This window comes from Hydra vulgaris, chromosome 06 (assembly GCF_038396675.1).
Source record: "Hydra vulgaris chromosome 06, alternate assembly HydraT2T_AEP".
NCBI classification, from domain to species: domain Eukaryota; kingdom Metazoa; phylum Cnidaria; class Hydrozoa; order Anthoathecata; family Hydridae; genus Hydra; species Hydra vulgaris.
The window spans coordinates 54,338,085-54,365,000 of NC_088925.1; the positions used below are offsets into that span (position 1 = coordinate 54,338,085).

At 27.3% G+C, this 26,916-nt stretch overlaps 2 protein-coding genes across 2 annotated transcripts in view; one reads left to right on the forward strand and one right to left on the reverse strand.

Annotated features, from left to right (window-relative positions):
• Window positions 1-670: 670 nt before the first annotated feature.
• The window catches only part of LOC100212191 (acetyl-coenzyme A transporter 1), a 31,511-nt gene continuing 5,265 nt past the window's right edge, over window positions 671-26,916 (forward strand). The window contains exons 1-5 of the mRNA XM_065800487.1: window positions 671-1,082; window positions 1,280-1,565; window positions 11,658-11,839; window positions 14,087-14,228; window positions 17,252-17,418. Of these exons, the coding sequence (XP_065656559.1) occupies window positions 711-1,082; window positions 1,280-1,565; window positions 11,658-11,839; window positions 14,087-14,228; window positions 17,252-17,418 (1,149 nt within the window). The 5' untranslated portion in view covers window positions 671-710. The remainder of the gene's footprint in view (window positions 1,083-1,279; window positions 1,566-11,657; window positions 11,840-14,086; window positions 14,229-17,251; window positions 17,419-26,916) is intronic.
• Window positions 23,766-25,951, reverse strand: LOC136082073 (uncharacterized). Its single transcript, XM_065800651.1, has 3 exons — window positions 25,658-25,951; window positions 24,354-25,563; window positions 23,766-24,191 (listed from the first exon to the last, which is right to left on the reverse strand). Exons 1-3 carry the CDS (start codon window positions 25,948-25,950, stop codon window positions 23,874-23,876), a joined length of 1,821 nt encoding a protein of 606 aa, XP_065656723.1. The 5' UTR covers window position 25,951; the 3' UTR covers window positions 23,766-23,873.

Sequence of the window (26,916 nt, forward strand, 5' to 3'; positions counted from 1 at the left end):
TATTGTCGTTGTTGATGCTATAAACTTAATTTCTATAGAAATATCCTAATTAGGGTAAATTAAAAATTTATCAAAATATATAAAAAAACTTTCTGACCATTTTTTTTTTTTTCGCATTTAAATTTAACGTCCATATTATATTTACTTTTTGCTACCATTTTTTTTTTCTGGGTTACTCAAAATTATTATATCATGTTTAGCTCTGCTTTTTGTGACAAGCAATTTATAAAACTAAGACCTATATGTTATTCATTATTGTTTAATTTAAATTTACCTCTCTCCAAAGTCCAAAGGAACCTATAAAATCAAGAAAATCAACTACTTTTTCTTCAAACTAGGTTTCATATTGATAAATATATATCAATGAAAATGCTCATACCTTGTAAAAATTATTATTTATTAAAATTTAAAAGTAAAAACAAAAATATCAGCAAAGTTTTTAAAGTCTCTATCCTTGTGAAAAATAACATAGCTTTAAAGTTTAACAAAAAAACGGATTGCAATTTATTAATTGTTGTAATAATTTTTAAAGATAGGCGTGTATATATGATTATTTACCTCATATTGCATTAATCACACATCTATAAGTATTTTCACATAAAGTATTTTAACATAAAAAAATATTTTTTAAATGTTTCTCTAAATTGTTTCTTATTAATTATTGTTTAGGTTACAAAAAAATTGTTATTTTAAAGTGCTTACTTATAGTTATGCAAAATAAAACTTCATCAAAAAAAGTAGAAAATGACATCAACCCTGATCAAAAACAAGAAGAAGATTTAAATCTAATGCAACAGAGTGACCTTACTGGCGATTATTGGAATGTTTTTGTTCTGTTTTTGCTTTATATTCTTCAAGGTATTCCTCTTGGAATGGCAGGAAGTATACCAATGATACTTCAAAACAAAAATATTAGTTATAAAGATCAAGCTATGTTTAGTTTAGTATTTTGGCCATATAGCTTGAAATTGTTATGGGCACCTATTGTTGATGCAGTATTTTTTCAAAAAATGGGTCGCAGAAAATCTTGGTTAATACCAATTCAGTATTTGATTGGATTTTTTATGTTAATTCTTTCATTGGTAAGATTTATTTAAAAATTTTAATTTTGTATTAAAACCTTTTTTCAACGATTTGATATAAATAAATTTTAATTAAAACTATTAACTTTCCACAATAAAATATAAATTTACAAAAATAAAAATGGAAATATGTATTTATAAATTGTACTATTAACGAATAAAAAAAAAGATTTAAAAATTTAGTAATTTTTGTTTAGAATATAGATAAAATATTGGAAAGTGAAATTCCAAGTGTAATGTTTCTGACAGTAATATTTTTTTCATTGAATTTTCTTGCTGCAACGCAAGATGTTGTGGTAGATGGCTGGGCTCTTACAATGCTTCAAAAGCGAAATGTTGGGTACGGGTCTACATGTAATAGTGTTGGTGCGACAGCTGGCTATTTTTTGGGGAATGTTATTTTACTTGCTTTTAGTTCTCCTGATTTTTGTAATAAATATTTGCGTACCATACCTCAAAATCAAGGAATCATAACACTTGGGGGTGAGATTTTTTTCTTTTCATAACATACACATGCTTCTATGTTTTATGCATTTATATGTATTTTGACTGCACTTTAATTCTTAGAAAATAATGAAAAGTTAGGAAAATAAATTCAGTAACATTTTTAACTCAAATATTACCCGCATATATGCTTGACTCAGTTGATTTTATCTACATTATCTAGGCCTTTTATTTCCAATATGATGTCATCAGTAATGTTTTGTGAAGCAATAAACCTGAATTCATATGTTATAAATAGTGAATATATATTAACAGTGAATGTATGCTGAATGAATTTTATTTATTTTGCTAGCAATTTAATGTTATTGGTATTTAAAACAACAACAATAAAAAAAGGTTTGATTAAAAAAAAAAAAAGTGTCTTTGATAACTGATATAACTTTGATTTATACATGAACGTTTTTTAACAACATTTTTTGGTAATATTCAGGTACCTTTTTAAATAGTTTTAGGTTTTCACTGATCCTTTGTGCTTATTCAATGAAAAACCTATTTGACTGTATTTGATTTTACAGATTCATCTTGTGTACCTCTTGGTAGAGTTGTAAAAAATGTGATTTTTTTCTCTTGTGTTTTTTTTGGGTCAAAAAACAAGTTTTTTTGTTGTTGCATTTTTTGTTTGTTTTTTATTGGCATTTTTTTAGTGTTTTTTAGCAATTTTTGGGCTTAAATTTTGAATTTTTTTTTTTCATTCTAGTATATTTTAGCATATGATGATTATAAGCACAAATACATGGATGAACACTAACTTTAATTTATATTTTTAATAAAAAAATTAAATAAGCTATAAGTTAGTTATAAATATAGGTATACTGTATGAGAATGTATTTGTCATGTTGTACTTGTATGGGAATATATTTTTCATGTTGTACTTTTTAACTACTGGATAATTCCTCATCAAATCACCCAAAATTTAGGAAATTTTGAACCATGGGTCCTCAAATTTTTTAAAAACTTCTTTGGCTGTTGCATCTTAAAAAGAAAAGTTGACACATAAAATTTCAGCTAAAAATGTTGAGCGGTTGACAAGATACTACAATTTTAATATTGACCTGGGTTCCTAAAATGACCCGGTTTTCATAACATTCTGAAAAAACATTTTTCTTAAAAAAACAGGAAATAAAAATGGCAAAATTATGAAAATAAACATATATAATGTTTTTTTGACGCTGAATTTAATAAATGTACTTAAAATGCTGAAATATAAAAGGAACATGCTTAAAAGTTAATAAAACAACTAGTTTCTATAAACCAACTTTGGGGCCCACTATCTCAAAACACAATTTTTTTTTTTGCTGATAATATTTTCAGCTACTTATATTTTTACTAGGCACAAAAAATCTAACTGGAAAAACAACTGAAACATATAGAACTTTAATTTCAAAGATATATCAAATTTTCAATAAATTATTTTAAAAAGCTTGCAAATAGAGTTCTGTAAAATATTAAATTTGGTTAATAGGCTCCTTAAAAAAACAAAAAAAACAACTTTGTTATATTTAAGGAAATCTTAATTATATGATAACTTAGTTATTTGATCTTAAAAACTGAAAAAAACATTTTAATCAGTTTTTATATAAAAACAATTGCTTTTATATAAAAACTGATTAAGTGTAATATTGATGTGCATTTGTTTAAAAAAAATTTTGACAACTATATTTTGTATAAGTTTATAATAACTAGTTTATAAAAAAGTTTAGGTATAGAACAGCATTTATTGGTAAAATTTTATTCAAATTTTAACAAATTAGCAATTTGATATATATATATATATAGATTGTATATATATATATATATATATATATATATATATATATATATATATATATATATATATATATATATATATATATATATATATATATATATATATATATATATATATATATATATATATATATATATATGTGTGTATATATATATATATATATATATATGTGTGTGTGTATATATATATATATATATATATATATATATATATATATATATATATATATGTGTGTATATATATATATATATATATATATGTGTGTGTGTATATATATATATATATATATATATATATATATATATATATATATATATATATATATATATATATATATATATATATATATATCTATAAAGAAAATTAACAATATCTATCAGTGTAAAAAATTAAACAACAGGGATTCTGAAAAGGTTTGAATTATTTCTATATTAAAATTTTTTTCTTTCGAACTGAAAATTAAGTTGGAAAGAAGAATTCTCTATTTTTTAGGAAATACATTCATACTAAGTAATTTATTATAAGATGTGTTCTATTGGCTTAATGACATCAGATGTATGCAAAGGCCAACAAGATGTTATTGAAACTTTGAGCAATGAAGAAAAAATAACTATTTCATTACACTCTAACATTAAACTATCAAACTTAATAATGTTATGTGAAAGACATACTACAAAATATTTTAAAATGTATTCTATATGGCAGAAAGCATGATGTGATCCATTCCATAAACATACAAAGAAAATCACACGTAAGTAGAAGTAGAATTTAAATATTTTAATATATATACTTTTTTAATTTGTGTTTTCCAAAACATAAACAATGTTTTAAACAATTGTGCAGATAAGATTTATACAATTCAATTACTTTCAGAAAATCTCAAAGTAGTTACAATAAATGAATCACAAATCATGATGAGAAGTAGTTTAAATATTGCTCCTGGGAAGAAACTTTGCAAACCTTGAAAGCAAAAGATTGCCAGAAAAGCAGATCTTAAGGAAGAGAAGCAAAGTCAGGGTGAACAAGATGAGGATTTTCTAATATCATCATTCAAATCAAAAAGACAGGAGATCAAAACATATACTCTCAGAAGGAAAGCGAAAAGTTGCGTGCATCAATGAAATGGTAAGTGACGTTACTAGAAAATCTGAAAGTCAATTCAATGTTCCCTCAAAACTGTGTTATGAAACAAATAACATGAAAAAGAAGGCTGAAAACTTTGATGAAATTATGAGCTTGATAAAAGAAAAAATTCTATATTCTGACAAAAGGACTATTGTTCAACTTTTAACACTGGCACCCCCAAGTTGGTCAATATTAGAAGTACAAAATAACTTTGCAGTTACAGAATACCAAGCAAAAATGGCTAGACAAATTTTTATTAAAAAAGGATTGTTAGCTATCTCTCCGTTGTATAAAAGTAAAGTCTTACACAAAGAAATAGAAGATTCTGTTAAATTTTTTTATGACTCAAGTGATTTATGTAGAACTATGCCTGGAAAAAAAGATTATGTTAGCATTCAAAAGAACGTCCATAAACAAAAAAAAACTGCTTTTGTGTAATTTAAAGGAACTATATGTATTATACAAAGAAAACAATCCAGAAATACAAATAAGTTACTCAAAATTTGCTTTGCTTAGACTAAAGTGGTGCATTTTGCCAGGTGCAAGCGGTACACATTCTGTTGGTGTTTGTTCTTATCACCAAATTGCTATATTGCTAGTAGATGCCTTAAATATTGGACTAAAGTATAATGATTTACTTTCGAAAACTGTTTGTTCAGTAGAAAACAAAGAATGCATGCTTTCACAGTGTGATAATTGTCTGGGTAAAGAACCCCTTACCAAATATTTGTATGAGCTTTTTGGAGAATATGAAGATGATTTTGAGATACACTACAAGCAATGGCAAACTACTGATCGTGCAACACTATTGAGTTTAACAGCAGATGTTCCAACATTTGTTGAACTATTAGTATCTTGCTTTGAAAGGCTACAAGCTCATTCTTTTATTGCTCGCTCTCAATCACAGTACCTTAACCAACAAAAACGAAATATGGATCAATCAAACATTATCATTATTGGCGACTTTGCTGAAAATGATGCTTTTGTAGTCCAAGTTGAAATACAAAGCTATCATTGGAACACCCAACAATGTTCTTTACATCCATTAGTGATATACTATAAAGATGATAAAGGTGTACTGAAACATATTTCTTGCTGTTTTATATCAGGCGACATTACACATGATGTAACTAATGTGTACAAAATATTTCAACTAATCATACCAATATTAAAAATAAAATTTTTCAATATGTCCAAATTACATTTATTCACTGATGGTTGCGCAGGACAGGACAGTAAAAAAGTTTTTTCAAAATGTTATGAAAATCGGGTAATTTTGGGAAACCAGGTCAATATTAAAATTGCAGTATCTTGTCAATCGCTCAACATTTTTAGCTGAAGTTTTGCATTCAATACTTTTATATAGTTAGGAATAATGTTTCAAAATATAACACAAAAAGAAAACACATGGTTCAATGGACTGGGTGATTTGATATGGAATTACCCTACTGTGTTACTTGCATTACATGTAGGAACTATACTTTTCCTAACGCTAGACTACTTAAAATTTGCACAAAACAGAATTGCTTATAATTGTCATTCAAATTATATTATTGTTTCACAACTGATTAAATAAGTAAGGGTAGCAATAATAGATCATTTTATAACTGAAAGTTTCCCATGATCAACTGCGTAGCGAATTTTATTCTTAAGCGAGCAAAGAAGGTTTTCAAAGTATTCTGGACTGAAATCTTGTAACTTAATTGAATTCTTTTTTTCAGGTAGTTAAGATTTTTTACTTTGAAATCATTGGAATAAACTCTCTGTTTTAGATAAGCCCAAAATGTCTCAATAGGCCTTAATTGCGGTACATTTGGTGGATTATCATCCTTAGAAACATAGGTTATAATTAACTTCTTATAAGTTTCAATTGTTAGCTTTGCATAATAACAGCTTGCACCATCAGGCCAAAATTTATATTTTTTTGTGATGCGAATTGATGAAGGGAACAAGTTTCTTTTCAATGATTTCTTTGGAATATATTTTTGCATCAGTGGCATTATTCTTAATTGCAAAAAAAGGTTTTGATTTACCAAATCTACTGATTGCAATCCATACTAAAGCTTTCGCTTGAAACTTTGACTAAAACTTATATTTAATATTATTTTCTGTTTGTCTTTATCTTGACTATAAAAGCCATCATTTCCTGGTGTGTTTTGGCTGCTCAATGTAAAATAGGACTCGTCATCCATGATAATTTCAAACTCATTTGACAGTTGGAAATAAGTTTTCAAAAATTTTAACAGTCTGTTTTTATATAATTATTTGAATTTCAGAGCTTTCTGGTGCTTTCTATGTTAAAAATTTTATAAACATAACTTCTATGAATTCCATATTTTAATGCAAGTTTTCTCTGGGAGATTCCAACTTTATTTTCAGCCTTGTTAATGAGTGAAGTAATTTTTCTTATGTCCATTTTGTATGGTTTTCTGCTGCTTCCTGACTTTCTTTTAAGGTCAATATTGTCATCAACTCTTTTAATAATATTATAAGTTGTTCGCCTTGCAACTTTCATTTGCATAAAATGATGTACTCTAAATGTTTTCCCTTTGTCTATGTTATCTAAAAAGAAGTTTCCAATAAGTTTTTGCTTGTTATTTTCTTTAATTCCATCCATTTTATATATATAATTTTAATTGCCAAAATCAGTATTAGATTTTGAAATAAGATTGTCTAGTGAATATATTTAACTTCGAACTGCAGAAATATTCGAATTTATTTTCGAGTTTCAAGCGCTCAAATTTTGTGCAAATTTTTAGTAGCCTTGTGTTATAAGAAAATTATTATTTTAATTTTGATAAAATAAATAAATTATTATATATAATACCATGCTGATTTAATATAAGAGTTCAAATGCTTAAAGAAATAAGCAATCTATTAAGATTCTTTATTTCTTTGAGCATTTGTATTTTGTGTAATTTAGTCTTACATTGTTTGTTAAATTTGTCACAAAAATATATTTTGCGGGTGAGCCATTATATAAAAAAAAATTCTATACTGTACTTAATTTTAAAAAAAAGTTCTATACTGTACTTAATTTCCATACCTTTTAGTTTTCTGCATTGTTTATTTTTTATTTTTTTTTGCTATTGTATTTTTAATTTATATTCAAAAAACATATTTGATTGTAAATGTATATCTTCACTTAAATGCCATGTTAGAATTAAAATTATTTACATAATATAATAAGATGTCTTTATTACATTTTAGATACTAAAGAAATATAAAAAGGTTTTCTAAAAACTGCTAGTTATGTTATATATGTTATATATTTTTGATAATGTTATTGATAATGGTGTTAATATTGGTAAAAAGTTGTACAAGTACAATTTTTTAATCCCAAAATTCACTGAAATCTGTAACCATTGTAATCACTGTGTTCCAAAATTCACTGTAATTCAGAGTAAATTTTAGTTATATATATTAAAAAAGCAACAGTACCAAATTTAAAGTTGTAAACTGAAAAAAACAGACATTAATGCATTTTTTATAATTTTTTCACATAAACTATACAATTTCATTTACTTATTTTAAATTATTACATAAGCTGGTTTGGTTTTGTAATAATTGTATATGATTTGTGGCTATGGATAGTTGAAAGTTTTTACTTATATTATGATTAATGATTGATCATTCCAAGAAAAGTTATTAAAATTATTAATAGACAAAAAATTTGAGACCAATTTTACAACTAAGTTTTGATAGTTGTAAGTTATATATACTAGTAGTGTTTTCTGACTTTTTCAAGTACCAACATAATGGTAATGGTTTAGCTCAATACCAATTATGGATTGGCTCAATATTTCAGTATTGGATATATAAAAAATATCTGAAACTTTTCTTAAATTTGCAAAAAAAAACAGTAATATTAAAGCATTGCTTGTTTAAGCAAAAATAAAATAAACTTTTCATAAATAAATTGGCAAATGCAGAACTTTTGGTTTTGTAAGACTGTCTGACTTTATTAATTTAGTAATTATAGTTACATTCAATAAAAAAACACTTTATATATTTTGAATTAGGAACTAACAATAAATATTTTATGTCAATAGTTTTATGTTACTTTGGTATTCAGAAACATGTTCAAACAAATATTCCAAGAATTAAGCACTGATGTACAAGTTGATGAAAATCATATGTGGTTTCGTTTTCTGAATGATAAAAAAAATCAACTTGCAAAATGTAATAAAGATATAAAAGCATGTGGTGACAGTAACAGTGTAGTCCATACGCATCTAAGAACAAACCATGAAATTGACTTGCTAAAGAAAAAATAGCCCCAAGATGCACCATTGTCATTAACTTCATTTTCATTGGCTGTTGCAATCAATGATTCCTGCAGTTTTTTTTAGTTTGACTGTCTTTGATGGACTTATTTGTTGCAGCTGATCTGAAAGATTGTTAGAAGTTCATTGTTTTGTTGTTCCAAAACAAGGCAACATCAATTCAAAATATGGTAGTCAAATATACGAACACAGAGTCAGTCATATCCAAGTTCACTCATCTTCAGTTGCAAGTAGGGGTGGTAAACAATTAACTATTAATCGATTAATAAAAATTTATTGTTAGTTGATTAATTAACAATCAATTCATTGTTAAATTTTTTTTTATTATAGAATTGTTATAATTTAAAAAATTATTTGATTGATTAATTTTTAATTACAACATTGTTATAAAAAATAAATTAATCAATTTATTTAATTATTTGTTATTATATTTTGGTACCAAATGTAAGCAGTCAATACATTTACAGTGCGGCAGTACAGTAGAATGAACGCCATTTACAATGTTATATGGAAAAAGTTGTTCTGATGTTTGAACTTAAATTCCATTAATTGATTTTAACTCATACATCATTTAGAGTACAAACGTAATATTTTCTGAACAAAATCGTTACAGAAAAGATAAAAAGCACTGACAATAATAACATAACGAATTATGGCAAATGAGATGGATGACACTTTTAATGGAGATGACACTATGATGGAGGTGACACTATTGAACTGACTGTTGATTTGCAATCATTAGTTACTATTTTTTGACAAAAATAATCACATGAGCACAAACACCTCAAAAATAAACAAAAGGTGAGTTTGGTAAAGCACTAATGCCTAACTCTAAAACTTATTGGAGTAGCTTGCACACAATGCTTAAACGTTTGTGAAATTGAAAAGTTGCATTTATAAGTTGATAATTGTCTTTGAATCCCAAACCGATAAGGAGTTCTATACAGTTTTAACTGTTGTGACAAGTCTTGCACTAGTAAAATTGGCTGTGGAAGTATTGTGTCAACAATAATGGGTCACTATTATCAGCCTGATAATAGTGACCCACAAGATTATTTATCATGTTCATGATAAATAATCTTGTAATCATGAATTTAGCTTTTTAATTGAAACTAATAAATGAGCTACAAACAACTTTTTCTAGTTTACTTCACTATCTGCACAAAGTATATCCCAATACAAGAACTTAAATCCAGCACTCTTTTTTAAGTACCTTAGTAAATCAGCAATTGTTATTAACATAGTTTGACTTAATGAGTGGATCAATCAGTGAACATATGATCATCTTCTTTTCATCAGTGTTGAGTAGAACATATGATTCATCTCCTTTTAATCTGATAGCAATTCTGTTGACAGCACTACAAGCTTGTCATTGAAAGAAAAACTCGGCGTGGCAATTTTAAATGGAATGAAATTTAAGAAATTTGGGAAGATCCAATATTTTGCTTTTCAAAAACAATCTGTAATAAGAAGAAGGAAAAAGTCATGGATTTTATTTACGAAGCAGTTTTCAAAAAAGGATAAACTCATGGAATATATTACAAACCTCATACAAAAACTCGAAAGTTGTTGCCAGACAACAATTGTTTGTGTTTTTAAAACTAAAAACTAACTAAAGTTAAATGAAGCATGGATTTTTTGAAAGTGCTAATATTGTGACAACATTACTATCATCTCTGGAGGATGACACTCTAAATGCTCTTTGTTTCTTACAAGAATATTCAAAAAAGGATTAAAAATGATTTTTTTATATATAAAAGGAAAAACTGTACTAAGCCATGTAAATTTTTACTATTTACTTGAAATTTTAATCATAATTCAACTTTATTTTAAAAGTTTAAATTTTTGTACTACCAATATTAAAACTGTTTAGTACCTAAATACTAATATTGAAAAATGTTATTGATTTTTTTAAATGGTTTTTGATTTGTTTATCAAAATATTTTTTCAATAAATACGTATGAAATGTTTTAAAAACATTATTGGAGTCCATTACAGAAATACATAACAACTTTAGGATTAAAAATTTCAAAAATCCTAATATCAATTACTTTTTTTCTTTAACAAATGATAGATTTTGGTATTGCTTCTATAAAAATGATTTTGGTATTGCTTCTATAAAAAATTAGTATCTGCTAGGGTTGCCTCTTTTTATATCATGTGCTATTTTCTTAGTCCTGATTTTATTCTTTACCTCTACAAGTTTATTATCCATTCTTGTATGGAATGATGCTATCATATTTGGACTAGTTTATTTAATGATGCCCTATCTTTTTGAGACAAGATCCAAAAACACATTGTAATTATAATGCTCTACTTGTGAAGCTTTAATCTCTTGTCAACGCTTACTTGTAAGCATCTGTTCTATCTTGGTAAGGTTGCATCTATTTTTATTTTTCATAAACGCTACCAAAGCGAACCATCATTTCCTATTTCACTTACCGAATCACAATCGTGCCTGAGTTGACATTTAGCAAAGTTGTTTTATTCTGACTGTTCGTAGCTAAAACCTTTTATTTACTGTTTTTCTTTTTCAAACCTGGTTTTAAATTTTTTTCTGACTTGTATACAGTTCTGTCAAACATTCCCCAAATATCAATATTTTTAAATTCTCTCTTGCCTTCATATTTTTCTGACTTGTACATAATTCTGTCAAACATTCCTAAAGCAATAATATTTTAAATTTTCTTTTGTCTTCATGTTTTTCTGAATTGTTAACAATTCTGTCACTTTTTCACAATTCAAAATTTTTTTCACAATTTTCTTTCTTTTAAACTCTTTTCTTTTTTGCATTTTTTTTTTAATGAATTTATTAAAAAAACATAATGTAATTTATTTGACTTTGATTAACTAGATTTTATCATATTTTATATTACATGTGTTTATTTTTAGGTTTTTTTTTCTTTTGGGGTGTATCATTTATCATCATGACAACAATGGTTTGGATTTTTATAAGCGAAAAAAAAACAGAAGTCAACAAAAATGAAAGTATAACTGGAACATATTTAAAGCTGTTTAAGATACTTAAACTTCCACCTGTTAAACAATTGGTCATAATTCTTTTAACATTCAAGGTTAATGTGTACATAGTGTGTTTTTTGAGTAGTTTTAGTTTTTATTTATAAACAAAATATTCTTAAGTTTGGTACATTTAGTCCAATATTTTGGATATTTTTTTGCCTGTTGCATGTTTGTTAAATAGGTAGATGTAATTTAGGTAGTTGCAAGTATTCTTGGCATCCATATCAATGGATTGTCTACTACATGTATAAAAACAGAAATTTAGGATTAGAGCAGGCATCAAAATATATGTTTTCATTATCAGAGAGTTATTTATCTAGTTTGTTTATTAAAGACAAACTTCATCCGCAAACAGAGCAGTTTTTAATGAAATTGGTTTGTCAACTGAGAGGTGTCCATACCATAAAGGTTGTAGTGATTCTTGTTAGACTTATATATTAGGTGGACTATGCAAGCCCTCTCCCCCTCCTCCTGAGGGTGAGCCCTTTTTGGAGTAAATAAGTGCAAAAGTCAAGAAATGCTTGTTTAAAAGCGAGTTGATTAAAGATTATGATTTATGAAAGAGCCAATATAATGCATGGAAGCAAACCATAGCTCTATATTTCAACCAAAGCTTGATTAAATCTTTATTTTATCAATAATTTTATAATTTAGTTATTTGTTTTAAAAAATTGTTTTATGAAACTGTCAAAAACATGATTTTAAAATATAATTTGAAGAAACTTTTTAACAATCAATTCTCTCCCCCTTCCACATGCTTGGTTTTTACACCACCACCCCCTCAAAACAAGACTGTGACTTAAAGCATCTCCCAAAATACTAGAAGCGCAGGGTCATCCAGTTGAATATGTTATAACTTTCTATAATTAATTCTTTTTAAGCTATACAATGTTTTAAGGATACTCTTCTTTTTAAGCTATACAATGTTTTAAGAATGTTAGTTTAACAGAGATAAGTGAATGCAGTTGCGGGTGGTTAAAAACAAGTTGCAGTAAAATAAAAAACAATATTTTTGGGATTAAGTAAAAAATATACAAATAAATTTGTTGGTGAAAACAAAACACTGTTTTTTTTTCCTAATAAAATAGTTATTGTAAAAAAGCCAGATAAAAGTTTTAATTTTGAAATATCTGAAATATTGAAATGCTTTAAAACTGAAATACATCAAAAAAGTTGTTATAATTGCAAATTAAACAAGGGAAAATCCAAACTCGTGTATAAATTAAATCAGCATCAAAAAAACTTTGGACAGAGTTAAAAGCCTAGTATTAGGTTTGAAAACTGAAATAAGATGACAAAATTACAAAAAAACTAAAGAGTTTTTGTTATTATCTCGAAAAATAATTTGTTTTAGAAACTTATTTTCTAAGGTTTATCTAAAATATAAACACAACTTGTCTTGGCACTTTTGGATCCCTTTAATATAAGTTTCAATTTAATCTGTTAAGATGTAAGTTTATTTAACTGGTAATGTATGTAAATTAATTTAAATGTTAATGTAACTGGTAATAGAAAGCTATATTTTTTTCTTTGATAAGGTCATGTGCATGATATTCAAATTTTTAATTTTAAGAGTTTAAAATAAGAGCTTTTAAGACTTGTAAATATTTTTAATGATTAAATTTTAAATGTTTTAGTTTTATTAAATTAAATTTATTATTATTAAATTCAAGAGCTAAACCATCTCTCCTGCAAACCATCTCTCCTGTATTGGTATATTATTTACTTTCATCTCCTTACCCAACTTAGCTTGATGGAGTTCAGGAAAACGTTTTTATAAAATAAAAATTTAAAGTAAAATAAGTTGAATGATTTTTACATAAGACAATATATTTCAGATATAAGACAATATATATTTCAGGGCGTAAATGATAAGGCAAATATTGTCTTCTTTTAGCCCCGGTCATGTAAATATTATTTATATAAAACGGCATTGTATTCTTTTTTTAATGACAAAATAAATAAATAATAAAAAAACTCAAACATTCTGATGACATCAAAAGTTATGATAGCAATTTTATGATATCATACAGATATGCCAAATTACACCATGGTGTATTATTACACTAACACCTTGGTATTTTTCAATACAGTATTAAGTTAAAAGTAAGCTTTACATATAAAAAAAGTCAGAAATGTGAAAATACGCTTTATTTAAGGTATTCAAAATAATATATATATATTTTTTTTACAAAATAAAATGTATATTGATTAAAACATGACAGTTTTAACAAAATCTTTATCAATTGTGAATAAATAAACTTTACCTATTTTTAAAATGTTTTTACAAACTTTTTTAGATTGGATTTGCAGCAACAGATTCTGTGACAGGTTTAAAATTAATTGAAGCTGGTATGAAGAAAGAGACACTTTCAATTTTAGCAGTTCCTTTGGTCCCTTTAGAAATTTTTCTCCCACTTGCAATAAGTCGTTTTACTTCAGGTACTTTAATTTTTAGAAATAAAACGTTAATTAAGAATTTATAAAATCTATTTTATTACATTGTAGCTTTATACTTGACTTGAATGCAATCTTATTTTATGACAGATTGCAGTGGCTAGTAAATTTTAATCAAAACTAAACTCAGTGTTTAATGCTAATAATTGTTTTAATGTTGTTGATATAATGGTGAATAGTAACGCTCTTACCTAGTCCTTTACTTTACAACTTCTTCTCCAATTATTTTCCACTACTAACTTTCATGAAAGCCCTAAGTACAATCTTTTGCTAACATCTGCTGAGATTGTTATTCCTTACTGTGTTACCATTTTCTTACTCCTTATACCATTCTCTACTTCTGTAAGTCTCTTTTTTGTCATTGTATGGAATACTAGGTTTGCCCTTGTATGGAATATTTTAGCTTGTGAGGGAATTTATGACTTGACTATATTTAAATTTTTTGTTTTTGAAAAAGTGTTCCATATTTGTGGCCCTCAAGTATGCTGTTCCATATTCAGAGCACTTGCTATTAGTTTTCAGATATTTTTATTTGTTTGAATGATTTATTATTAGAGAATACTTCATTTACATTTTTCATGTTTAGATTCAAGTTTTTTGGAATCATTCTGTATCTATTGTAACACTCTCAAAATGATTTTTATGAGCATGAGGTTTATTTAGTTTTTAAATCTTCATATCAAACTGTTGCTTGGGTTATTTATTTTAATAATGCTTTTTTTCTCTTAGAGAAGTACAAGAAGCACTTTTTATAATTAGTCCGTTAATTGAATAATCAATAAATTAAAACAAATTGTTAATTGTTTAATTAGCAAACAAATGATCTACTAATTTTTTATTTTAATATTGTTTTAATTCTTTTTATTTGCACTTTATATTTGCCATAACAACAATTCAGTGTTTTTTCAAAGCAAAAAAAAAGTGAAAACAATAATTGTTTTCACTTTTCCGGTATCAGTTAGAAATGTAAACAAACAATGCATTTACAATGAAGCATTACAGTAGCCTGACTGTCATTTACAATGTTGCCTGGAAAAAGTTGCTTTGATGTCTGGAAGCATTTTTTATTGGAAAAAAAAAGCAAAATCGTTATTCAAGTGCAAATATTGTTAGTTGAAATGAAATATCATTCATCGACTTCAAGTTTCTTATATCATGTAAAGCACAAACATAAAATTTTTCCAAATAAAATTGTTTCAGAAAAGACAAAATATATACAGCTAGGTATTGCTGCCTATGTAAAAAAACAGGTAATAAAACTGAAGTATTAGTTTGTTTAACAGCTGTAATCTGTATCCCCTTTTGCAATTTTGGCCAATAGTAATTATATTAAAAATTTCTGGAAAGCTCAAAGACTTAAAATCCCCTGATGATGGATCCCTGATGATAGCGATCTGATAAAACTATTTTGTTTTTACAACAAAATTGTTTAGAACAAAATGTGAAATACTGTGAAAAAATTACTTACTATTGTCTCTGAGAGAACTACTGAAAGACGAAGATATAGTATTACTGGTTTACTATGCTATTTACATAATCCAGATAATTTTAAATGAGATACAGAATTTTCAGATCTTTCAAAATACCAGAATAAAATTGAAATTTTTTAATAAGTTTATGTGGTTTATTTTAACATAAGACAATAAAAGCAGCACCAGAGTCTACTATCCAATCTACTTGATTTGTGTAGGAATTACGTCGATTCAATATCCGACTTCAAAAAAAATTAAAGTTTTTCAACTTAAATTTTTTTTTTCAGCTTCATTTTTTTTTCAATTATGTGGAACCAAAATGAAAAAAAGCTATATCTTATGAATTAGCAAAAATGATATGAAATATAACTTCAGCAACAGTAAGAATTAAGGGACTAACTTGTAAGTTCATCCTCTCAAGAAATTTTGACTTTTATTAAACAAGAAATGGCATTACTTAAAAACACTAGAAAAACGCCAAGCTCTTTTGAAAAAATTTATAAAGAGTAATATAACCAAAAGGAGTAGTGTTTACTTTTTTTTTAACCCCAAAAGTTAATTTTTTTGAACTAATAGAAAATTAAATGATCAATAAATTAATTTTATAAAAAATTAATTACTAGTTGATTAATTTAAAATAAAGATCTACCACGCCTAATAATGATGCTCTTTTTAGGCCCTTTAGGTCCAAAAATAAGTTACTTTAATTTTTTTCTAACTGCTAAGCTTAAACCCCCATTGTAAGGTTGCATCCCTCTTTGTAAGGTTGCATCCCTCTTTGTAAGGTTGCATCCCTCTTTGTAAGGTTGCATCCCCCATTGTAAGGTTGCATCCCTCTTTGTAAGGTTGCATCTCTTTCTCTTTTCTACAAGTATTATTATGGTTGCTGCTCAAGCAACTATCGCTTCTTGTTCCATCAAATAAAACTCAATCTTGCAGAAGAATGGGTATTAGAGAGCAAGATAACTCCTAACAGATAAAAATGGCTGACAGATGATTTGAAAAACTTTAAGTTGTATGAGTTAGGAAAACCTCTAGCTCAAGCTATTTTCAGTTTTTAAAATCATCCATCAACCATTTTCTTGCTAATAAACTTTCTTCTGGTCCAAGCTGAAACAATACTTACTTGCTTCTGGTTAATTCCAAGCTGAAACAGTAGTTTCAGTAGTTTAAAAGTTAATTTGTTTAAAAAAAAGAAAGAAAAATTGAAATTTTTTTTGGATAAATTATTTGATGACCTTTATGTTTATTTTTCAGTAGTTATAATATAAATATAAAATGTAAATTATTATTTATTGATGAAAATAACACTTCATAATCTGTGATAAAGTTTATCACAGTGCTCACTTATTATGTTATTTAGTGTATGGATAGTGTGGGCGAATGAGTAGTCATAGTCAATTGGTAATGTTGCTATTCTTAGAAATCTCTTACTTTAATGAAGGAATGAAAACATCATCTTACCTTAATATAAATATTTTGATTTTAAAACACTTTCAAAGATTTATTAATTTAAATTTTTTTTTATTTCCTTAGGACCTCGTCCACTTGATCTTTTTATAAAAGCTATGCCATATCGTTTGGTAATGGGGGTAGTTTTTGCAATGTTGATATATTGGACAAATACTTTCTCAAACAGCAGCATTGAAGGTTTTCCTTATTATTACTATACCATCATCTTATTTGCATTTGCCCTACATCAGGTATGTTGTCAAATGTATAAAAGTAACTTAATAACCTTAGTGTAAACTTTTAAATTATTAATATATATATATATATATATATATATATATATATATATATATATATATATATACATATATATATATATATATATATATATATATATATATATATATATATATATATATATATATATATATATATACAGTGGGCAAAATAATTGTCCGTACATTAATGAAAAATAAGGTTTTTTGAAAAAAGCTCTAAAACTTTAAATGATAGAAAAAAATAAGTTAAACCAATAGATAGCGCACAAGAAAACAAATAAAAACGATACACCATCTTTAATTTTCTCCCGACAATTTAAATTATAATTAACTTATTTAAAAGTTTTAAAAATTTTAAAACCAAAAAATTACATTTGATTTAAAAGGTAAAATTTTGTTTATAAATGATTTTTATATTAATATCTTGTACTTTTAGGTTAAATAATACTATAATAAATAAAAATAAACCTTTTCTTAACTACATGGCTATGAAGGAAGGAAAAAGAAAAGAATATAGTATTGAATTACGTAAACGAGTAATTTTTGATAGGGAAAATGAGTTATCAATTAGAAAAGTTGCAAAAATGTTAAAAATACCACCAAGCTCTGTTCAATATATATGGGAAAAGTATTTAAAAACAAAATCAGTGGCAAATAATGGTGTACGAGGCAGAAAAAGATCAACAACGCCAAGAGTTGACAGGTGCATAGTTGGGAAAATCGAGCAGAATAGAAGAAAAAATGCCGTAGAAGTATCAAAAGAGCTGGAAAATGAGTTAAATATTAAATTATTGCCACAAACAATTAGGAACAGACTGCATGAAGCCAATATTTTTGCAGGGACGCCTCGGAGAAAACCATTCATCAGCATAGTGATCAAGAGAAAACGGTTGCAGTGGGCAAAGGAACATGTTCTGAAGGATGATACATTTTGGAATATGATTATTTGGTCAGACGAGAGTAAATTTAATTTATATGGAGCTGATGGTGGTGCAAAAGTTTATAGAAGAGTCGGAGAGAAATATAATGTGAAGTGTTTGAAGGCAACATTTAAATTTTGTGGTGGAAATGTTATGGTTTGGGGCTGCATGAGTGCGTCCGGTGTTGGCAAAATTGAATTTATTGATGAGAAAATGGATCAACACTTATATAGATCCATATTAGAACGGAATTTAGTGGCTTCGGCAGGAAAATTAGGACTTGGAACGGATTTTATATTCCAACATGACAACGATCCAAAGCACAAAGCTGGATCTGTAACCAGATATCTTGCTGCAAATGGCATTAACGTGTTGGATTAGGTTGCACAATCGCCCGATTTGAACCCTGTAGAACATTTATGGTCGGTGGTGGAAAAAAGAATGAAAGATCGAGCTCCAAAGAATAAAAACGAGCTCAAAGAATTGGTTTTAGATGTTTGGTCATCAATTAATCAAGAAATTACGTCTAAACTCGTCTTATCAATGAAAAATCATTGTAGAGCAGTTATTGAAGCTGATGGTGGTCCAACAAAATAATTATTTAATTTTAACTAATTTTAATTTAAAAATTAACATAGTGTACGGACAATTTTTTTGTTTAAACTTTTAACTCTTTTCAAATAAACTTATATAACTTTTCATATATTAATATATTTTTAACTAATATACTTAAAATTACTTTAATATTATAATATTTCTTTAAAAACTCTTAATTACAACTATCTAAATACTTTTAAATGTTGTTTTGATCAAATATAGATACTTTTCATTAATGTACGGACAATTATTTTTCCCACTGTATATATATATATATTTATATACATATATATATATATATATATATATATATATATATATATATATATATATATATATATATATATATATATATATATATATATATATATATATATATATATTAGGGATATGACTTTTTTGCAACCTACTAGGCCTGTATCGTAATTCAATGAACTTTTATGTAAAAAGAACGAATAGATGTTTCATTTTGACATATTTTGAAAAAAGGTCACCCCAAAACCAAAAAATCGAATTTTCAATAGGTACACTTTTGTACAGTAAATGAATATTAAAGGCTGAAGATGTTGTAAGAGTCATACTCCTGTTGTTATTTTATTTATTTATGCAACATGTACTGTGATATAACAAAAAACATTATGTGATATATAATTATACAAGTATTACAAAATTAACAGTATCAAAGCGTCTAGTACAACAATATACATAACTGTCTGTGTCTATAGGCCTACTGTGTTTAGTACATGGGTCACATGATGCTCACGTCTCATAAAGAGTCTAGCGCTTATTACTTAGAATGAATCGAAGTTGCAGTTTGTCTTTCTTTCTGCAGGAAGCATACAGGTCTTGCATCACCTTGATTGCACGTTCAGCTATCTGATTACTTCGTGGTATGTCGATGACGGATGGCTCTTTCTTCCAGTGATTTTTGAATGACTGCAATGCCTTTTTGTAAGGCTTCAATACATCAGATAAATTCTTGAAGTCATTGTCATTGTACTTTTGACTACTAAACCAATGTTCTGCCCACTCATATGAAATGAACCTGCAAACCTTCTCCAAATTCTTTCTCGCTTCAGGCATAAGAATGAACGCCAGAATGGCGAGAATGGCTCTTGAGTTCCATCTGGCATTGCTCATATTAGGAATGTTCTGAAAGTGAATCAGAGGGAAGTTTCTTTGTTCTTCATAGAACCTAAACACTCTTGTTAAATGGTACAAAAACTTCATATCGTCTCTCCACCCTGATTTATCAAGAATTTCTACAGTTCCATTCACAAACTTATCCTTCAGTTCATCATACTTATTCAACAGTTCAGACACAAATGGGTATTCAATGTTTGGAGATTTGGTATCACCCCCAAGTTCTTCGTCCATCACCAGACGGAGAATCCTGTCTAGTACGTGATGCTGACAACCGATAAATTGTGGTATTGTGACACCCTTTAATTTAAACATACGTTGCAACTTCACAACAACTCCATTTCTCTTCCCAGTATTGACGTTTGTTGTATCAGTAATGATCATCTTAATTGAATTCCACAAATTGTATTCATCAATAAGTTTGGCAATTTTTTCAGCAACAGTTTCAGCTTTGCCATCTTTTAAAGGCAGTGCATCAAGTTTCACGTCAGTTCTTTCATTCTGAAGTACAACTACCTGATATTCCTTATCATCTATTCGTTTGCCGTCAAAGTGTAAGGACCACTGTTCCATTTTAAGTTGTTGTATCATTTCTTTTTTTAATTTACCTGCCTCTTTGAATATGGACTTGTAAATTGCTGATTGACTTGGAGTTGGAATATCAATACCTTGTTGTGATAATACATTGCATATTTTAGCAGCTTTCTTTGTGGAAACTCCACTTGATGTAACCATACTTACAGCAAATTTACTTTTGTAGTGCTTTCTAGTTTTTTTCTGAGTGTCCTCATCATCGTCTTTATCACCGTCGTCGTCTTCATCATCTTCACTCTTACTTTTGCAGTTTTCAGATTCAGTACCACTGTCTGTGGTAGACAGGACTTGTGATGTGGAAGGTATTGCTGTTCCAGACTGGACTTTCCTTCTCTTGGAAGGGTGAATGGTTTCTTTACTTGCCACTTGTCCTGTTGAGTACCCCACCTGTCCTTTACTTTCTTTTTGTAGGTGGTATAGACGTTTATCTTCCGAGGATAACCACTGGCCATTCACTTTTGTGATGTCAAATAATGCATTGAGAACATCATATTTTCCACGCTTGACACATTCATCATAGACCTTCAGCACCTTCATAAGCTTTGCTCTTATCACTTGATCAGACACACGTGGAAAATTCAGTTTATTGTCCCACAATTTTGTAATTTCCTTAAAAATTTGGTCTATTCGTTCTTTTCTTCCTTTAACATATGCTCCGAGAAACTGGTATCTTCCTACGATCTGCAATTGAAGTGGTATTCTGGATTTTTCATCGAGTGAATGTTCTTCTACAGCCACGCTTCCTCTTCTTCTGTGTGACTCTTGAAATCTCACCAAATTTTTAGTCCAAGTCTTCTTGTTCTTTGTTACTGTGGTATGACTTTTCTTGTGAGACATCATATAATATTGTTACGACTTTACGGATAGCTGAGCGTAAATATCCGTTTAATAAAGTCGTTTAATTAATAAAATACTTTAACTGTATAGTAATCCAATTATAGTTCGATAATCCAGTCAATGTTGATAACAGTTCGATAATCCAGTCCGTATCCTAACGATAATGCTACAACTACTTATACTTCGTACACTTACAGCGTCTTTAGTTCGCTACAGTAGTTCCTTATTAGCTCAGTTACGCGCAGAGTACTTCATAGAACTATTCACATTATCAACACTGAGCTCTGACAGCAGCTCGCTTATATAATTATTTAGAGCTTCCAGAATGTTCTACTAAGTTCTATAATCTTCTACAGTCTGTTACAGTCGTCTATATCACCGTGGTAACACAATGACGTAATCACATAACAATTCCAAGTATTTGCCGGCACACGGCCGTTTCGTTGCCATGGTAACGTGTGGCGTTATATTTATAAATTCATAACAAAATAATGAAATAAATAGAATTAAGCTGAGAATTAAGCTTAAGATTAAAACATCGGTCAAAAATGAATGTATAAAAATGGTAAATCAAATTTTTATTTTGGGGGTGACCTTTTTTTGTTGCAGAAAGCTATTTGGGCCTTTTTTCATGATTTTAGGTAAAAGTTCATCGATTTATGATACAGGAAACATTTTATTTGAAAAAAAATTAAAAAGTCATATCCCTAATATATATATATATATATATATATATATTAATATATATATATATATATTTATATTAGGGTGTCCCAAAAAACAGCATTTTTGAAAATAATCAGCTCCCACCCCCTAACTGTGTTCTATCTTTTAACTTATTTATCAAAATTATCATAAAAAAATATAAAAAATGCATTTTTTTCATTTTTTATTATAAAAAACATAATTTTTATGTAATAAAACCAAAAATAGAAATAAAAATAACAAAAATAAAAGAAAGCTGTTTTTTGGGACACCCATATATATATATATATATATATATATATATATATATATATATATATATATATATATATATATATATATATATATATATATATATATATATATCTATATCTATATCTATATATATATATATATATATATATATATATATATATATATATATATATATATATATATATATATATATATATATATATATATATATATATATATATATATATTAGGGTGGTTCAAAAATAGGTCATGTCAAAAATTTGAAAAGAGCCCTAGCTTATGATCTGCCTTGACCCCAAAATAGTACTTAAAATTTTTTACAAAAATTTTTTTGATCATCGGAAAGGTCCCCACAAAGGGCAAAAGGGTCAATTTTTGCCCTGTTTTAAGAAAAACTTTACCCCGCTTGTGGGACCCTTAAATTTTAACCAATTTTGAAAAAAAATTATCCAATAACATAATAATGAGTTATACAACTTAAGTTTAAGGGGCTCTTTTCATAAATAGTTTTTTAAGTAACTTTCAGAAGAATTATAAAACATTGAAAATCATCAAAACATAAAATGTTTTTTTAAAAAAAATAAGTATTTGTTTGAATACAATAAAAAAAAAACTTTACAAATACAAAACAAAAACCAAACATTTACAAGTGTTTCAAAAATAAAAACCAAACATTTACAAGTGTTTCAAAAAGTAGATATTAAATAATACTATTGAGTGCAGCTTTGGCATGATCCGACTTTTTTCTACCATTTCGATTTCGCTTGTACACATGAGTAAAAAGAAACGTATCTTGCCTTTTCTCTTCTGAATGTGCTTTATTAACAAGTTGTTGAACTAATTTGACTGTTCTTTCTGAACAATCATTCACAACATCAAGATTCATGATGGCTGTTTCAAATTCTTGATAGAAATCATTTAAAATCCAATACTCTGCAGGAAGCTTCATCCATTGAACCTCAGCTTTTCCATGACCAAGCATGTCAAATATAAGCCAGGACTTCTCTGTAACTAGTGGAACTAAACTGGGAGGCTCATCCTGTGAAAAGTTTAAGTTCTTCAGAATGTCTTTATCCAACACCTGTCTTTCTAAGGAATACTCCTCTATAGAGGGTCGTTTCAGACCAAATAGTCTCTTAGCCATGTTGCTACGTTCTTTACATTTCTGATCGGCAATTGCTATAATGACTAAATATGGGTCAAGGTACCAAGTATGTCGCATAATGGATTCAGAAACAGCTTGAGCTCCAGCATTATTCAATTCCTCAAACCTTTTCATCTGTCAGTATGCTTTCATATCCTAATAGTTAAGGGTTAGATTTTTCAATGTTTAATTTAAAAATAAATAATATACCTACTTTTTGTATTTATTCAAAATTATATCTTTATTTTAAAACAATTATTCAGACCGTGTACCTGCGTTGGAGCAGTTGAACTTAGCTCCGCTCTAAGAAACCATTCAGTGTAAAAAATGGAAAGAAACTTTGTCATTTCAGTGATTTCATCCTTGCTCTCTTCATTGATTTCAGGGATTTTTTCCATAAGTAGAAACAGTTTTAGGTAAAATAAACTTTTAGCCATGAATCTGGCATGATGAACAGCTCTAGGATTGTGAAGTTTAAACCTGTCAGTGTGTGACAGTACCATCAATGTAAGTTCAGCCAATTCTTGATAATCTTTACGAAACTTTCCATCCTAAACAAATTTTTTTTCCTAAGTTATAATAACTTAAATTACTTACTACAAATTTGTAAAGCTGGAAAATTATATGCGACGTACTACTTTACTATACTATTTTTTGGAAGTAAGAAGAGATAATTAGATTTTAAATTAATTTATAAAGCTATTATTACTCACCTTCTTAAAAACTTTAGTGCTAATTATATATCTGCAAAATTGAATAGCACTCAGCCTTTGTTCATTAATCCAGGAATCAACAGGAGTTGATAATCTTTTTAAATCTTGATTTTCAGTATCTAGATCATTCCAATGGTTCTTCAGAAGTTTAAATAATTTGTTTTCTGGTCCTGAAGTATGGCTACTTGGATAAAGCTCCCAAAAATGGGTAACATGACGCTCAACAATATGGTGTCGACATGCAGTTAATAACATAGGGCGCTGTAAGTGCACAATGATTCTGCTACAAGCTCCTTTTGCTTTACCTGTGTTGGCGCTAGTGGTATCAAAGCAAAGACACTGAACTTTATCCTCTAATCCAAAGTTAGAAATAAGTTCTTCTATAGCTTCTTTTTGGTGTTCTCCAGAACCTGAGTCGATTACTGGAATTCCAAGTAACGCGGTTTGTTCTTTAATCCTAGCAAGAACAGCTAACCTATCTTTTGAAAACTGTTTTCCTTTAGTAAGTTCTTTCACAATTTTTCCATCAAAATGAATTGTTATCAGAGAATTTGAAGATTTAGAAATGCTTTTTATATGGTCTCTGATTTCATTTGCACCCATTACCACAGCATTCTCTGCTGCTCTGTATGATGAAGATTTAGAGCATACAAACTCAGACATGCATCCTCCAGAATTGACAATAATACTGCTAAGAATTGCTGTATGTTGATGTGGAGTTAAGCCCTCTCCAACTGCTGTGTGAGCAGTACGGTGCAAGATATCCTTTGGTATGTTGACAGAATTTGTAGGATCAATATATGACTCAATTTCAAATTCACTATCACTTGAATTGCTTTTATTGGTATTAAAAGAACTTAATGAGTTTTCAGAATCAGTATCTGATACATTGTTTAATTTATTATAACTCCATTTAGATTTATACTTTCTTTTTAATGAATATTGAAATCTCTTATCCAATCCCCCTAACTTTCCTTTCCTTTCCTCTAATTGGTCTTTAAGAAAAGCTATGTCTTCCTCTTTGTCATTTTGGTTTCTCAACCTATCTTTTCTTATTTTTTCAATCATATTTAGTGGGTTTTCTCCAATCCAGAAAACCTTTTTCATATTTTCTTTAAAGTTCTTTCTTTTTTTAACTTCAGCAGCGTTGTTTCTTTTGCTTAGGCTTTTCAGCTTCATCCAGTCTTTCACCATTTTTGTGACCTTGATCCTATAAAATGAAATTATTATTATTAAATGCTTATTAAAACTTAAAAATATATTTTAGTGTTTTGATAAGGTTATACAGTTTGATCTATCATTACCTTAGCTTCTGAGTTGTAATTACTTCAAATCCACCACGTGTCCATGGAACTACAAGTTTAGATATTATGCAGCAATGTAACTGACTGGTAGGACAATTTGGTGAGAATGATCCACTTTTGTTTGGACATCCTACAATAAAACTCAGTTTAACTTCAGGTTTAGATTTTCTCAGAAAGTTGTAGTATTGAAGAATTTCTTGTGTAGTTGCAAATTTATTGTTAGGAATAGTACAATTTCTTTTTCCCACTAAAAAAGTATCATCAACTCTTTCAATTTTCTTTTTGGGTGGCATCATATAAATAGTTAATATTTTATGTTATTCTAAAATTAAATGTTTACATATAAGTATATTAGATGAAATAATAAGATTATATTTTAATTTTAAAAATGAAATTTTTATTTTTTATTTTATTTAAAATCTTTTTTATTCTTTATTCAAAACAAAAATTGTTCAGCAAAAAAAGTTATGTTTTCAAATATTAAATTATACAAAAAAATTGAAATGTAAGATATTTTGAAAATACCCACTAAAAACCCGCTTTTTGCTGAAAAAATGAAATTCTTTGAATGTTTATTTTTGAAAAGAGCCCCTTAAACATAAGTTGTATAACTCATTACCATGTTATTGGATAGTTTTTTTTTTTTAATGGTTGAAGTTTAAGGGTCCCACAAGCGGGGTAAAGTTTTCATTAAAACGGGGCAAAAATTGACCCTTTTGCCCTCTGTGGGAACCTTTCCAATGATCAAAAAAATTTTTGTAAAAAATTCTAAGTACAATTTTGGGGTCAAGGCAGATCATAAGCAAGGGCTCTTTTCAAATTTTTGACATGACCTATTTTTGAACCACCCTAATATATATATATGTATATATATATATATATATATATATATATATATATATATATATATATATATATATATATATATATATATATATATATATATATATAATAAGGATAAAAAGTCGACTGATATATAAAGGTATTTATATATATATATATATATTCATATATATATATATATATATATATATATATATATATATATATATATATATATATACATATATATATATATATATATATATATACATATATATATATATATATACATATATATATGTATATATATATATATATATATATATATATGTATATATATATATATATATATATGTATGTATGTATATATATATATATATATATATATAAATATCCTTATATATCAGTCGACTTTTTATCCTTATATATCAGGCTTT